The following is a 14,929-nucleotide window of genomic DNA, read 5'->3' on the forward strand; positions in this document are numbered from 1 at the left end:
ACAAAGTCAATGCACATAACTTTGAGACTTGTTAAAACATCAGATTACAAAGCAGCATTTCTAACCTGTCTCCATTTGTGTAAACAGAGAGAAGAATATGTGTGTGATTGTATATCTTGAGAAAAGATCTGGAGAATATTGAAGTTAAGGTGACTGTCTCTGGGTGGTTGGATTTTTGCTGATTTAACCATCTCTTTATGCCTCTTTTTTGTTTCTGTTTAGTTTTGCTTTTGTTTTTTAATACATTAAGTGTATATTACTTTTAATTAGTTTTTTTTTTTTTCATTTTTAATTTTCCCCGTATTTTGTATCTATTTTATTTTCAGTCTTCTTTGAGATAACCTTTTCAAATTCTTCTCGGCAACTTCCAAACTGCCTCCTCCTTTCACACACAGAAATAGCATTTTCATTGTGATTTTGATTGGAATTGTCTGGTGCATAATAGTCAGTATATGTTTGTGAAATAAATAAATATAGGGACAATTCACATCTTAACACTGGTTAAGCCTTCCAACCAAGAATATGATATGTTACTCAGATCTTTTCAAGTCCTTTTTTTCCTAAATGTGAGCTTTTCTGTTTTTTAAAAATACAGATCTCACAGCTTCATGCAATTATTGTTTTCTAATATGGTATAATCTTTTTGTTTTCCCCCACATTTGAGTTAGACCATTAACTGTGTAGCTTTACCATCAGGACTTAGAAGTGTCAAAAAGATGATTAAATATAGATAAACACATCCTGTGTAGTGAGGTCAAGGACCTGAGTTTATTTAGCTTAGAGTAAATGACTGCATTGAAACTGAATACCTGTCTCCAAGCACGTGATAGTGGCCAGCTTTCCTTCAACTCTGCTGAAGACAAGACACAGGAAAATTAACTTCAGCTAGACTGTGAGTGACTCAGATTAAAGATTGCAAACTGACAGTGTGACGCCAAAGCGGCTTTTCTTTGGACTGTAGAGTATATTTTAAAATTTTGAATTCATTGCTAATTTGAAATTTAGGAGGTCTCACATGAAAATTTAGATTTCCAGCTTTTCTGGCAAGGCTTAAAATCTAGTATCCTGTGCCGGACTTTCAGTGGCAACTGATGGCTAGAATTCCGAAGCGACTGCCCCTCTTTAAACCAGCTGTGTGCTTTCTCCAGTTCTCCATGTCAGAACCCAGCCCTTCCTGTTATCTGCCTTGCCCCTTAAGCATTTTAGTCTGCAACTTCAGCTCCAGTGATAAAGGAAGAACTGAGTTGCCCACACACAGGCATGGCATTTTTCATTTTCAGGATTGTTTTTAAACTGTGGTTTAAATATTGTCTGACTACTAAGCAAGAAGTGGACCAGGCGACTTCTCAAAGATCTTTCCTGTCCTGTGAGTCTGTGATCCTGTTGGAAGAGTGCCATGGTTCAAGAACTCAATGCATATGGTTTTCGAAGCTGCAGTGCGCCCACTGCAAGACACAGAGCCCACAGAGCTCCTGGTTCAGCTGGTATTTCCTCATGTCGGGCACGGGAAGTTTGACAGATTTTGCAGAGGACCTGTTTCAAGAGCCAAGAGTACAAACAACTAGCTGCTTCATTCAGAAGACTTGTTAAAAGTCTGTTTCTTTTGTAAATAGTTATATAAATGTGAGTAAAGGACTTTGTTGGTAACTTTGAGTTTTATAAATATCCAGTATCGCATCACTCCCATCATGACTGTGGGGAACCATTGTTTTGAATATCATTTCATCTGTGCTTGAATATTATCTAAGCACAGTTTTCATATTTAATGGTAAGGGTATATATACTCTTATAAACAAAAAAGTAGGAAAGCAGTATGGGGAAAAAATCTGAAGTGATAATGTCTCAGTCTGTGGAAAATTCTTAAAGAGATGGGAATACCAGACCACTTGACCTGCCTCTTGAGAAATCCATATGCAGGTCAGGAAACAACAGTTAGAACTGAACATGGAACAACAAACGGGTTCCAAATAGGAAAAGGGGTACGTCAAAGCTGTTTATTGTCACCCTGCTTATTTAACTTATACGCAGAGTACATCATGAGAAACGTTGGGCTGGAGGAAGCACAAGCTGGAATCAAGATTGCCGGGAGAAATATCAATAACTTCAGATACGCAGATGACACCACCCTTATGGCAGAAAGCAAAGAAGAACCAAAGAGCTTCTTGATGAAAGTGAAAGAGGAGAGTGTAAAAGTTGGCTTAAAACTCAACTTTCAAAAAACTAAGATCATGGCATCTGGTCCCATCACTTCATGGCAAATAGATGGGGAAACAATGGAAACAGTGAGAGACTTAATTTTTGGCAGCTCCAAAATCACTGCAGATGGTGACTGCAGCCATGAAATTGAAAGATGCTTGCTCCTTGGAAGAAAAGCTGTGACCAACCTGAATAGCATATTAAAAAGCAGAGATATTACCAACAAAGGTCCGTCTAGTCAAAGCTATGGTTTTTCCAGTAGTCATGTATGGATGCGAGAGTTGGACCATAAAGAAAGCTGAGCACAGAAGAATCAATGCTTTTGAACTGTGGTGCTGGAGAAGACTCTTGAGTCCCTTGGACTGCAGGGAGATCCAACCGTCCACCCTAAAGGAAATCAGTCCTGGGTGTTTATTGGAAGGACTGATGCTGAAGCTGAAACTCCAATACTTTGGCCACCTGAGGGGAAGAACCAACTCATTTGAAAAACCCTGATGCCGGGAAAGACTGAAGGCAAGAGGAGAAGGGGATGACAGAGGATGAGATGGTTGGGTGGCATCACCGACTCGATGGACATGAGTTTGAGCAAGCTTGGAGAGCTGGTGTTGGACAGGGAAGCCTGGCGTGCTGCAGTGCATGGGGTCGCAAAGAGTCAGACACGACTGAGCGACTGAACTGAATGGAACTGAACTGATGGGTCTTGTAAATAATAATAGCATGTGGCCAGTGGTATTACATACAGAATCTGTCAGGTTATGGGTAGTGAGGCAACAGGTAGAAAATTTGTTTTGTTTTTTTCCTGACTAAATTTGGCCACAAGTAATTATTTTGCTCACAAGTTTTTTTTTTTTTTTTTTCTTTTTAATGGATCTAACCAGTTTGCCCATTTGTTTTGGCATCAAATAGACATAGCTTTATTGTGACTCAGAGTCCAGTACTGTCCTTATTTAAAGACATGAAATGTTATCTCAAGGGAAATTTTTTGGAGTCTCTAAATGTCTTGGGTAATAAGTGAAATTTTTAACCCAGGACCAAATATTCCATTTACCCACCCAAATTGTTTCCCAGTTGTGGTCTTAGACTAGGCTCCTGTGTGTATTCTTAAACTTATGAAGGACTCTTGTTTTTGGTTCCCACAGAACGATTTCTTTCTGCATCCACACCCACATCAGCAGTGATGAAGGTCACAGTGAGACCCACAAAATGTTTCAGAGGGCTCCATAAAGTCTTTTCCCAAGGCCCCGCGTCATACTTAGTTTGTCCTTTAAGTTCTAACAGATGGGATCAAACTCATGACTTTTCTAGCCTTGACCATCTGATAAGGACAGGTATCACTTTCCAAATAGGCACAGTTCCCGAAGTCATGACTTACGACATCATTTCTCCAGAACGAAATAGCTTTAAAAAAGATGCAATCTCCATCTTTTAGGTATGTTCTGTGTTCCTGCAGTAGTCCGGCACCAAGATAGTGTCCGTACTCGATAGGTAGCAGCCCCTTCCTTCATGCTGTCCTATTAAATCTTACTCAAGTCTTCACCTGGTGAATGAGCCCTGACTCAGGACCTCAGCCTGAAACAGTCGCAAGTCTGAACTGGCTCACAGGAGGGAGCTGCTGCTAGTTCAGCCAGGAGGCATCTGATTGCCACCAAGTGCCCTTTCTTATAGCAAAGTAGACCAATATGAGACCCACTCTCCCACCTGCTTAGGTAAGTTTACCTTAGCTGAAAGTTGAAGTATTTATAAATTTAAGGTTTGGTTTCTTTGAAATCAACCTTAGGACTAAATCTTCGAATCATCTCTGTTCTAGACTTCAAATTGTGATCACAGCTTTAGTTTAAATTTAAAATTTCCTGCAACAGCTAAGTGAGTGAGCGAAGTCACTCAGTTGTGTCCGACTCTTTGCGACCCCATAGACTGTAGCCTACCAGGCTCCTAAAGAAGCCATCGAAATTAATAAGTGGCTGGCATTCTAAAAATAGTGGATAAAAGGGAGAGAGAGATTATTCTAGGTGAAAGAGACAAAACCAGATGCAGTGCCTGACCTTTGGTTGGATTCTAATTCAGGAGGAGTATCAGTGATTTGGGGGACAGTTTGAGAATTTCATTGTGGACTATTTAAGCAGGAATGTCATGTCAGTTACGATCATGGGATTTTGTGATGTAGGAGAATGTCACTGTCTAGGAGTCTGTATTACATATTGTGGAGTTATCCGTCATGGTGTCTATTCTGAAATGGTATAGAGCAAGTATGTATGTGAAATATGATGCCGTATTAACCATTATTGAGTCTAGAAGGTGGGCTTTGGTTGCTCCTGGCACTGTTTCTCCACTTTTCTGGGTGTTTGAAATTTTTCCTGCTTGTGAGTAATGATTCAAAGGAAGCGGTTGTCCCAGGGAGAGAAGTGCTGTGGGCCACAGCAGGTCTTGCTGAGGGCTTCCTGTGGTTTGAGAGAAGGCTTTGCTGGAGGGGATTCACCCAGTCGTGGATGGAGCGTACTGTGAGTGGTGCTTTCCTGCCCAGGCCCCAGGCTAGCCGTCCAGGGGCTCAGCAGGTGAGCCCAAGGCGGCTTCCCAGGCTCCTGTGAATTGCTTTCCTAATCACAGTGGGAAAGGGCTTCCCACCACAAGCTGGACCACAGCTTCCCCTTGGCAGTCTTGCCGAAGCTCAGGTCACATTAGCCAGGAATCCCCTGGAAAACAAGCGAAGCTGGATGGCTTTACAGTAAAAACTCCATGTTGGAGATTTGCTCTTAGTATCTTGGGACTATGAAATATTAATATAATGACCCAAATCAATGACCACTCCCTTCAAAAGTACTATTACTCATTGGAGCACAGTACTACTTAAGACTAGCCTGCTGCCTTGCTAAGTCAGGGTGGAACTTGTTCAACTCATATTTGATTTTTTTTGTTTGTTTTTTCCTTTCTATTTCATAAAGTCTCTAAATTTCTAATAAAGCCATTTGAAGCAGTTTATTTTAGACAGAAAGCAAAATGAAATAGTAGCAGAAGTCTGTCCTTAAAGCAGAGACCACCCTTTCTTTATCTCACAAATATGACCCCATCTCCTTTTCTCGGATACTTGATGTTCTTTGGAGAAGAATAGAAGGAAGGCAACAGGTTGTCATCTAGAACGTCATTGGGGGGTTGGGAGGTTGTCTGTTGGAAGGCGGTGGGGAGTCCAGCAGCTCCTTATAAAGCATGGAGCTTGGGAGGCGCAAGGGTGGGAGACTTCGGGGGCTGCTGGGGAGACGATGGTCGCTGGCTGGGACTGGACGTCTCGTGCATTAAGCAGTGCAGTGTGTGTCTGTTAGTCTGTCAGTCGTGTCTGGCTCTTTGTGACCCCATACACTAAGCCCCGCCAGGCTTCTCTGTCTTTGGAATTCTCCAGACAAGAATACTAAATTGGGTTGCCGTTCCCTTCTCCAGGGTATCTTCCCAGCCCAGGGATTGAACCTGGGTCTCCTGCATTGCAGGCAGATTCTTTACTGTCTGAGCTACCATGGTAAACCAGTTATTTCTTGAAATAGACCTACCTGAAGACTACTGGTGGAAAGATGCATCCACAACAAAGCAGTTCTCTCTCTAATCCCAGTCTCTATTTGTAGCCAAAGATAGATTTATTTCAGGCTAAGGAGGACCACAGAAGCTCTCAAGAAAATAGCCCTCCTTAATTGTGATTTACAAATGCCTCTAGATTTTGGAATACCATTGCCATGTAATTTTCAGATGAAAAGGTTATCACTTTATGGTTTCCATTTTGTTTCTTCCTCCCAGCCCTGACCCCAGTTCTGGGCTTTTAGAGCATCAGTATTGCAAGCCTGGAGCTGGTGCCTGAGAAGGGGAAGCAGAGGGTCCCCTGGATTCTTTGCCAAGCTGCCATTTAGCTTTTGAGCATAGTGGAGCTTTGCTTGAGCCCCAGATTAGTACACAGTCTCAGAGGCCTGCTCAACTCTGTGAAATTGATGTCATTAAAGAGCAAAGATAATGCAGTCTTTATCACTGCCTGTTATCTGTGGATAAATGAAATACAGCTCCCTAAGTATGTCAGTTCAGTGTATTTCAACAGCTGTGAGTTTCTTTACTTACATATCAGAGTTAGGTTGCTGTAAGAACAGACACAAACACTTTTTGTGTTTTCTTTCTCTTCTGCTTTCTCTTTAAACAGTAAGGTTTCCCGCAGCCAGTATAATTTGGACTAAGCAAGTACAAATCTCTTTTACGTGGTAAACTTACCATTTCTCTTATAGGTATGTTCAGCAGGGTTTTCCACTAAAACCATAAGAAGACAGCAGTTTAGGAAGGATTCCCTTTAAGACAATCCTGTCCTAGGGGCGGTGAGGGGAGTGGGACAGAGGAGGAAAGATTTCAGTAACCTCTACTCTCCTAGTAATGTCGGTAGTAAAACAGTCAGAGTTTGACTTATGCTGCTTTATTTTCCTAGAGGGGAAGGTGGTATATTGAGACAGCTGACCAAGCAGGATTTAGTTATCACTCAAGCGGTATCTCCAGATACCAGGCTTCCTGAACTCATACTGGAACTTTCCTAGTCAACTTCAGATTCAGCCCCTTCCTCCCAATAACACTTTATTCCTGGAGATTTTGTACAGCGAAAAGAGTTTTGAGAATTGGAGCATGTTCTCTGACCCCTAATCACGTGGAACTGTAAGCGTTAAAGTGTGATCCGCAGCAAAGGCAGAGTACTTTGATAACGCATTGTTGTTGTTCAGTCCTTTGCAAAACTCACATAATAAATCATTACTTTGAAAGTCACTTCTCTTTGTGTGTTTCTATGCCCCTGACTGTTAAGTCTCCTACCATCCCCCTCCCCCAGCTGCAAGACAAATAAACAGATGTGGATGTCACTTCCACTCTCGCGGTGACCTAAGGGCCGAAGCATTTGTTTTAGAGCGCTCAGAATAATGCCAGTGGTGTGCATATTTCGTTTGACATTTTAAGCAGAAGAAAGTCACATGACCAAAATGCGATCCACTGCAAGTGTGTTAGGAAACAACATATTTCATCTCCGTAAACCTGGAGATTATCCTGTCATAGATGTCACTGTCGTGGTGAAATCCCCATGGCTAAAGCAATTGTGCTGTCACGGCTTGTGTGGAAGATCAGGTCTGTGGTCACTGATGTTCTGGATCTTTCTACAAGGGTGACAGAAGGATGCTTGGATGTAAAACTGGAAACTTCTTTAATTGTATTCTTTGTATATAAATTATTTCAAAACAATGATTGTATTGGTCTTTGGAGAGTCCAGTGGACCTGGAGACCACCTCTTTTAACTCCTGGACCTTCCAGTTTCATGACTAAAATCCTGACTCTGAGGATAAGCGATTTGCTGAAGCTGTTTGGGGACCTGGGAACCCTCACCCTTCTTCGGTGGGCCTTTCCTTTCTGATTCTTCCACCAGGTTCCTGACTGTGTTAACCAGACATTTTTACTTGATCATTTCGGGAGGCTCATTGACAGAGTGCTTTATACTCGGAACAGGGCAGGAAGGGAGGAAAGAAGGGAGGGATGGAGAGAGGAGGGAACTGTGCTGGCATTTCCCGTGACTATGGGAGTTTCGTTGCTGCAGAATTTGATGATCGTAAGAGGAATGGTAATATCTCAACCGTTACAGATGGTGCAGTGCACTCCTTCAGACCAGGTTTCTTTCGCTTAACTTTATGTTTGTGAGATTTAGTCCTGATATGGTCTCTAGCTGAAGTTCATTCACTTTTAGGGGCAGAGTAGGATTTGCACTGTGTGACTGTTACCTCCCCCACACCCCACTTTGTTTTCAATGAAAAATTCTACTTTTGATGGATATTTGCATCAGTTCTGGTTTGGGCCTTCTGTGAAAAGTGCTCTTCATGCACCCAGTGTTTATGCTTGAGTTCAGCTTTAGATGCTGAAAGCAGCTGTCAGTGCATGAGAATTCCTGTGAGCCCACATTCTTGCCAACAGTTGGTGTTCATGGCCTTTTCCAGTTTGGCCGTTCTGGTGGTTGGAGAGTTTTTTCTGCCTCTTTTTTTGGGGGAGGCAGGGGGACTTATGTCATATTTCGTTTCATCACATCCTATATAAATACTTTACTTGAATTAGAATAACTTATAGACAAAACACACTCCTCTTCAAATAGTTTAAACTCTTCATTATGTGAGCTGATAAGCAGCGAGCATCAGAAAGTGGCCAATGATACAACCGCTCGGCCTGAATTAAGCACCCTACCTGAGGGCCTGATTGTTAGGCCTGTTTGGTCCAACCTCCTCAGTTAGGCCATTTTCCAGATAGAGTAACTGAGCCGCTTCAGGGATTGGAGGCCGTTCCAGGTGCCGTGGCCAGGCCTCCTAGGAGTTACTCTTCCCCTGGAAGAGGCCCCTACAGGTCCTCCTACCTGACTCACTAGGCAATCGCTGAGTGCTCACTGGGCGGCAGGCACTGGGCTGGGCCTGTGGGGTTCCTTCTCAGAGATTTAGTTTGATGCTGACCTTGTTCACTTCACCGCGTTTTCATTCTGCTTTATTGCAGGATAGTTGACTTTCACTGTTGTGTTGGTTTCAGGTGTGCAGCAGAGCCATTCAGTTACGCGTGTATATATGCATTCTTTTTCATACTCTTTTCCATTATGGTTTATCAGAGGATACTGAGTGCAGTTCTCTGTGCTCTACACTAGGTCCTTGTGGATTATCTCTTTATATGTGCTGCTGCTGCTGCCAAGTCGCCTCAGTCGTGTCCGACTCTGTGCGACCCCATAGACGGCAGCCTGCCAGGCTTCCCCGTCCCTGGGATTCTCCAAGCAAGAACACTGGAGTGGGTTGCCATTTCCTTCTCCAATGCATGAAAGTGAAAAGTGAAAGTGAAGTCGCTCAGTCGTGTCCGACTCTTAGCGACCCCATGGACTGCAGCCCACCAGGCTCTCCATCCATGGGATTCTCCAGGCAAGAGTACTGGAGTGGGGTGCCATTGCCTTCTCCCTTTTTATATGTAGTAGTGTCTGTATGTTAATCCTAAGCTCCTAATAGATCCCCCTTCACATTTCCCCTTCGGTAACCATAGGTTTGTTTTCAAAATCTGTGAATCTGTTTCTGTTCATAAGTAAGTTCATTTGTATCATTGTTAAAGTTTGATCTCACACATGAGTGATGTATGATACTCACTTTTCAGGTTACGGCTTTCACATCACAGCCTATTTCCTCAAAAGAGGAATACGTCTCCGCTGCCTGAGGGGCTCACCAAGGACAGGTAAGAAGCCAATTTCTTGGGTCATTCTGCACAATGAGTGTGTCCTTAGAGAAGGAATGAAAATTAAGGAATCACGATTCCTAGTGGCCACATAGCCTTCATGAAACTGAAGTACTAATTAAGAGTGTTTGCAAGCGCTTGAGATTATTTTTTTCCATCTTGCTCTGTTCACTGCCTGCCTCAGCCCAGTGAGTGGGGCCACGCTCCGCCTTCCTTTCCTGCTGCCTCTCGGCACTTGAGCATCCAGAGTCACTTCAGGCAATTAGACCACTGTCTGTGCACACTGAGGCCCTGGAGTACAGAGCGAGCGTGAGTATGAAAACGGTGCATTCCCAGCCCTGAGCCGCCAGGGCCTCTCCGTAGGTGTGTGGTGGGGCCCTCTGCCCCCACGACTTCCCGAGTCAAGATGTTCACTGAGGAGATGAGGTCAAGTGTGTCCAGCCAACAACAACAGAGTCAGATGCTAACAACTGCTCTCCAAGTCCATCTGAGCTTTGGAAAGAAAATTTAACTCAGCTTCCTTTGCTGATTTTAGTAAATAAGATATGAAACAGGGACATTAAAAATGAACTGTGCAGCAACTATACTCCAGTAAAAACTTAGGAAAAAATAAAAGCAGTAGTACTTCCAAGTAAAATACAGTATTCTAAACAAAGCAACAACAACAAATGAACTGTATAAAGGTTTGGTCTTGGAGTCTGTGCAATTATCTGCACTTTCTTAACTTTAAGTGTCACTTGTCTATACTACTGTCACGGTGGGGCCTTCCACTCTATTCAATCCTCTTAGTAAAATAAATCAGTTAACTTTGTATCTGTTAAAATACAGCCTAGCTACCCTTCATGGTAGGGACTGCCATTGCCTAAATTTTTATTCAAATGTTCATGCAAATCTCAATTACAACCTAAGCAGAGTGAAGGGCTTTCTGTTGATAAAATACCTAGCACCAACAGCATTCTTATTTTCCGAGGAATCATTTGATAGAACTGATAATTTTGAATTCTAGTTCTTTTAAAAAAAAATACTTTATTTATTTATTTAGCTGTGCTGGGCCTTAGTTGTGGCATGTGGGATCTAGTTTCCTGATCAGGGATTGAACCTGGGCCCCCTGCTTTGGGAGGGTTAGGAAAGTCTCTTAAATTCTGATTCTGATTCACTGATGAGCTACTGTATTTCAAGATTGTCCTGTTGGGAGAGGGAGTACAAGTAATGAATTCTGTGGCTCCATTTCCCTTTCCAGAAAGTCGGAAACAGACTGGTTATCACTTATCTCAATAAGATGTTCTAAGAATTAGTGAAGAAATCTTAACTGCTTTGTTAACTGTGTTTTTCTGCCTTTTCAGAGTCCCATCTATAGTTACCTAGCCAGATAAAGCATCCATGTAGTGAAAGTGAAAGTCACTCAGTCGTGTCCAACTCTTTGCGACCCCATGGACTATACAGTCCATGGAATTCTCCAGGCCAGAATACTGGAGTGGGTAACCTTTTCCTTCTCCAGGGGATCTTCCCAACCCAGGGATGGAATCCAGGTCTCCAGCATTGCAGGCAGATTCTTTGCCAGCTGAGCCCCAAGGGAAGCCCAAAGCATCCATGTGGGGTCAGAGGTTAAACACACCCAAGCCCCCTGCAATGGGGGTTTCTGCCCGAGGACCAGAAGGGAGAAACAGAACAGCATGTCAGGCCCTGGTTGCAGAGCCTGAGCCGCTGCACGTCTCATGGGTGAGCAGTGAAGCACCAGGGCAGGGTTCTGAGCAGGGTAAGCGGAGCTGTTGTGGAAACTGCTAACCCACTTGCCCCAAGTAGAATGAGTTGGAGGAGAGAAGGCAACCCCCAGGGAGACAGCAGGTGAGGAGAGAGTGGATCCCAGAACATCGTTTTGGTGTAATGTAGCCTCTCCACGTGGCTGAGGCACTGGCTGCAGGAGTCACGTGTCTGTGTAACTGACACTTTCACGCCTGCTCTCTGTCACTGTCTCAGGGCCCTCCCACTGTCGTTTCTTGTGGGCAGTGTGCATTGTATGTAAAAGGCTTCACTTTCATGACTCAGAATAATAAAAATCGGTCACATCTAAAAGGAAGGCTTCCCCTTTTAGAAAAAATTAGCTTTATTTCCGTTGTAAATACGATACATGTGTATTATACAAATACTGAGGCAGTTGTTTAGTCGCTGAGTCATGTCTGACTCTTCTGCGACCCCATGGACTGTAGTCTGCCAGGCTCCTCTGTCCATGGGATTTCCCAGGCAAGAATACTGGAGTGTGTTGCCATTTCCTTCTCCAGTTCAGCCAGTACAACCAAGTAAAAAACAGGGGAAGAGAAGACCCTCCCACTCCCCATCCTCCACCCCAGAATATTCACTGTTAACGTGGGCTAAACGTCACTCCAGACATCACCCCAGAGGTCAATGGGGGCTGTGTGGATGAATGGAGAGATGGACAGACAGATGGAGAAGGAGGCACATTTACTATTCAATCATCCTTTCACTGAATGTTGAGGAGTCTGGTTCTGTGATTCATTTAACCTTCCCCACCCAGAAGTCAGTGGTTTTGCTTTAAGAAATTGTAATCATAGGTCACTGCGACTGTGGGATAGTTGGACCAGCTTTCCTATTGCACATCTTTTAAAATGTATTGTATTGTTTCTGGCTGCGCTGGGTCTTTGCTGTGCGCAGTCTTTCTCTAGTTGGGCGAGGGGAGCTGCTCCCTAGCCGCAGTGTGCCAGGCTCCTCATCGCAGTGGCTGCTTTTGTTGCAGGGCGCAGGCTCAGGGCAGGCTTCGGGAGTTTAGGCTCATGGACTCCTGAGCACGGGCTCAGTAGTTGCAGTGCACATGCTGAGTTGCCACACCACATGTTCAGTCTTCCTGGACCAGGCATTGAACCCACATCTCCTGCACTGGCAGGCAGATTCTTAACCACGAGACCCCCAGGGAGGTCCTCCTATTGCACATTTAACCATTTCCTTAAGAATGATCGTTAATTCCTAATCTCCAGCACTGCTCTTTTCATAGCCTGGTTCAGACTGGGAATTTGCCTTGCAGCCTAGGGAACCTCTCCAAAGCCAGGTGACTGAAGAGGGGAGAGGGAAGCTAGCAAAAACACTGGCAAGGTGTGTTTTCAGATTTCTTCCCTCTTCCAGTGTATGTCTGAACACTCAGTAGTAAATGTTGGTCCTGTCTCCCAAATGTGAGTCTGAACAGAAAACAGCAAACTGACCCAGGAGGAAAGCTGTGATGGCCCTGGGCGCCTGGGGATTTCTAGGGATACCATGGTCCAGGGGCTCAGGTAGATCCATCTGCAGCCTCCTCCTCTGCCCCTGGAGCTTTGTGCTTGCCCTGCGCTGCTGATGGCAAACCCTGGAAGGAGGGGAGGGGAGAAGACACCTGTCTGATACATACATGCTTATCGTTGTAAGGCAGAATTCTTGGACCAAGCATTTCTGTGTTCAGAGTCTTTTGACACCTCGAGTGATGTGATTTCTTTCCTTTTGTACAGAACTCCAAGTGTTTCCCGACAGGTTTGTGGTCTGCGTAAGTCAGCTTGCGTTCAGTCGTGATCTTTCGGCAAGTCAGAGTGAAGATTTGGTATGTATGAAAAGCTCTATAAGTAAATCTGCTTGAATGAAAAGTTACTGTAATAAATAGAAGAACTGTTGAGCCCTCAGTGCATGTTTTAAGGGACCAAAAATGTCCTATCTATTTTGCGTGATACTATTGATTAATTGATGTGCTCTTTTTTTTCCTGAAGACTTCTTGAGAATTTAGCGTGGTCAGTAGTATAGCAACATAAAATGAGAAAGCACACACTACAAACCCATGAAAATGCTTCTGATAGTGTTCAAATGAAATGTAAAGCATTCTTTAAATGAAGTGAGGCAAAATCTGCATGTTTCCACTGGAAGCGTTCACTGGGGTCAGTGGCTTTTGAATTTTATTCCATGGTGAATCACTGACATTTTCATGAAAACCAGTACTTTACCCCAGTATGCTCTTTCTTAACTGACAGAATTTGTTTTCTCTCTCTTTTCTTGGGCTCAATTTTGAGCTCCGTCAGTCTTATTTCTGTTTCAGCGGAGCTCTTTATGCAGACAAACAGATTCTGAAAATTCACTCCTAATGTTATAGCTTACAGCCTTGTCTTTTAAACTTAGCATATACATTTGAGAGTCGCTGTGGGAGGGTGTGTGTGTGTGGAGGGTGTGTGCGTGTGTCTTGCTGCAGTCATAGCCCAATCTGTTTGAGCTTACCTCTGTACCAATTTTTGTTCTTCATATTTTTGGACTTGGGCTTGTGACTTGAAACTTTAACAAAAAGGAAAAAGCGTCTAGCAGATCTTAAACCTAGACATGATATATGTCATGATTGTTATGCTTCTAAAATAATTTGTGGGGATATTAGATTACTCCTTATGTTTGTTATCTTTTAATCCATTTGAAATTTGGCCCTCATGGTCCAAAACCAGCTTCTTATCTCATCTTAAATAAATACATAAGAAAAGTGTTTTAGAGACTAGAAGGCTGAACAGAGACCCAAGAAGAGTCTTCTGAGGATTCGTATTTAAATTTAGATACCTTTGTCCAGAACAGGTGAGCCCTTCAGAAAATCCAGTGAGACACTTATTCCATCTAGCAGCTAAACTCTTAATATACCTATTAAGTGCAATAAATGAAGCACATCTAGTGACAAGTGTTAAAAGTTTATTTCAGAAGCATTTCTAGAATGTTGAATTATCTTAGTAAATTAACAAATACTAAAGTAATAATGCTGCTGCCAAACAACTGTAATGCAATATAGCTTAACTGAGTCTCAGACCAATGAAAACACTGATTTGTGGTTCGAGAAGACAATTAATTGTACCACAAAGTATTACTGTTTGCAGATAGAATACAGAAAAAATTAGATCTTGTATGACATGTAATATTAATACTTAATATTTTTAATTATTAAGGATGAGTTACAACATCTCCATACAAATGAAATGTTGTCCTCCTTAGGGGTACTGGTATTTGTACAGATGTAAGCTTTCTATAGCTGCTGTCATATAAATCTTATAATCTGGAGGACTTCCTAAACGTGAAGAATTTTCATTATGAAAAGTTGACTGGTCTGAGCCTTTTGCACGAGCCAGTTCCGTTTTATCTTCGAAATGTTCTGATATCCAGGGATAACACTGGGAGTTCACCAAGTCAGCTTATGAGAAAAATGCCATTTCCATCTTGAGGCTCTTTCACTGTTTTACGTGCTTCCCTTTAGCTGTGGTCAGCCTTGAGCTGCCCTTGTCCCCATCTCTGACCATCCTTCACATGCACGCTTCCCTTGGTCAGCTAACGCCCGGCCCTAGGGGGGCGGCTTCAATCCCTGGCACCTCCGAGCCCCACTCTGTGTGGCCAGCCCACCTGTGCAGCCTCTCCTCATGGGCCTGTCCCCCACTTCCTTGAGAGCCTGCTCCAGGAATAATAGCACACCCAGGTCAAGCAGGGGGCCCTGGCACCCACAAATGCC

At 43.4% G+C, this 14,929-nt stretch overlaps 1 protein-coding gene across 12 annotated transcripts in view; it reads left to right on the forward strand.

The window, feature by feature from the left end:
- SLX4IP (SLX4 interacting protein) overlaps positions 1 to 14,929 on the forward strand; it is a 210,285-nt gene that overhangs the window by 172,154 nt on the left and 23,202 nt on the right. For all 12 annotated transcript variants that reach the window (XM_060397156.1, XM_042230418.2, XM_060397159.1 and 9 more), the window contains 2 exons: positions 9,355 to 9,432; positions 12,924 to 13,012. In XM_060397156.1, the coding sequence (XP_060253139.1) occupies positions 9,355 to 9,432; positions 12,924 to 13,012 (167 nt within the window). The remainder of the gene's footprint in view (positions 1 to 9,354; positions 9,433 to 12,923; positions 13,013 to 14,929) is intronic.

The sequence above is a fragment of the Ovis aries genome, chromosome 13 (genome assembly GCF_016772045.2).
Source record: "Ovis aries strain OAR_USU_Benz2616 breed Rambouillet chromosome 13, ARS-UI_Ramb_v3.0, whole genome shotgun sequence".
Classification (NCBI taxonomy): Eukaryota; Metazoa; Chordata; class Mammalia; order Artiodactyla; family Bovidae; genus Ovis; species Ovis aries.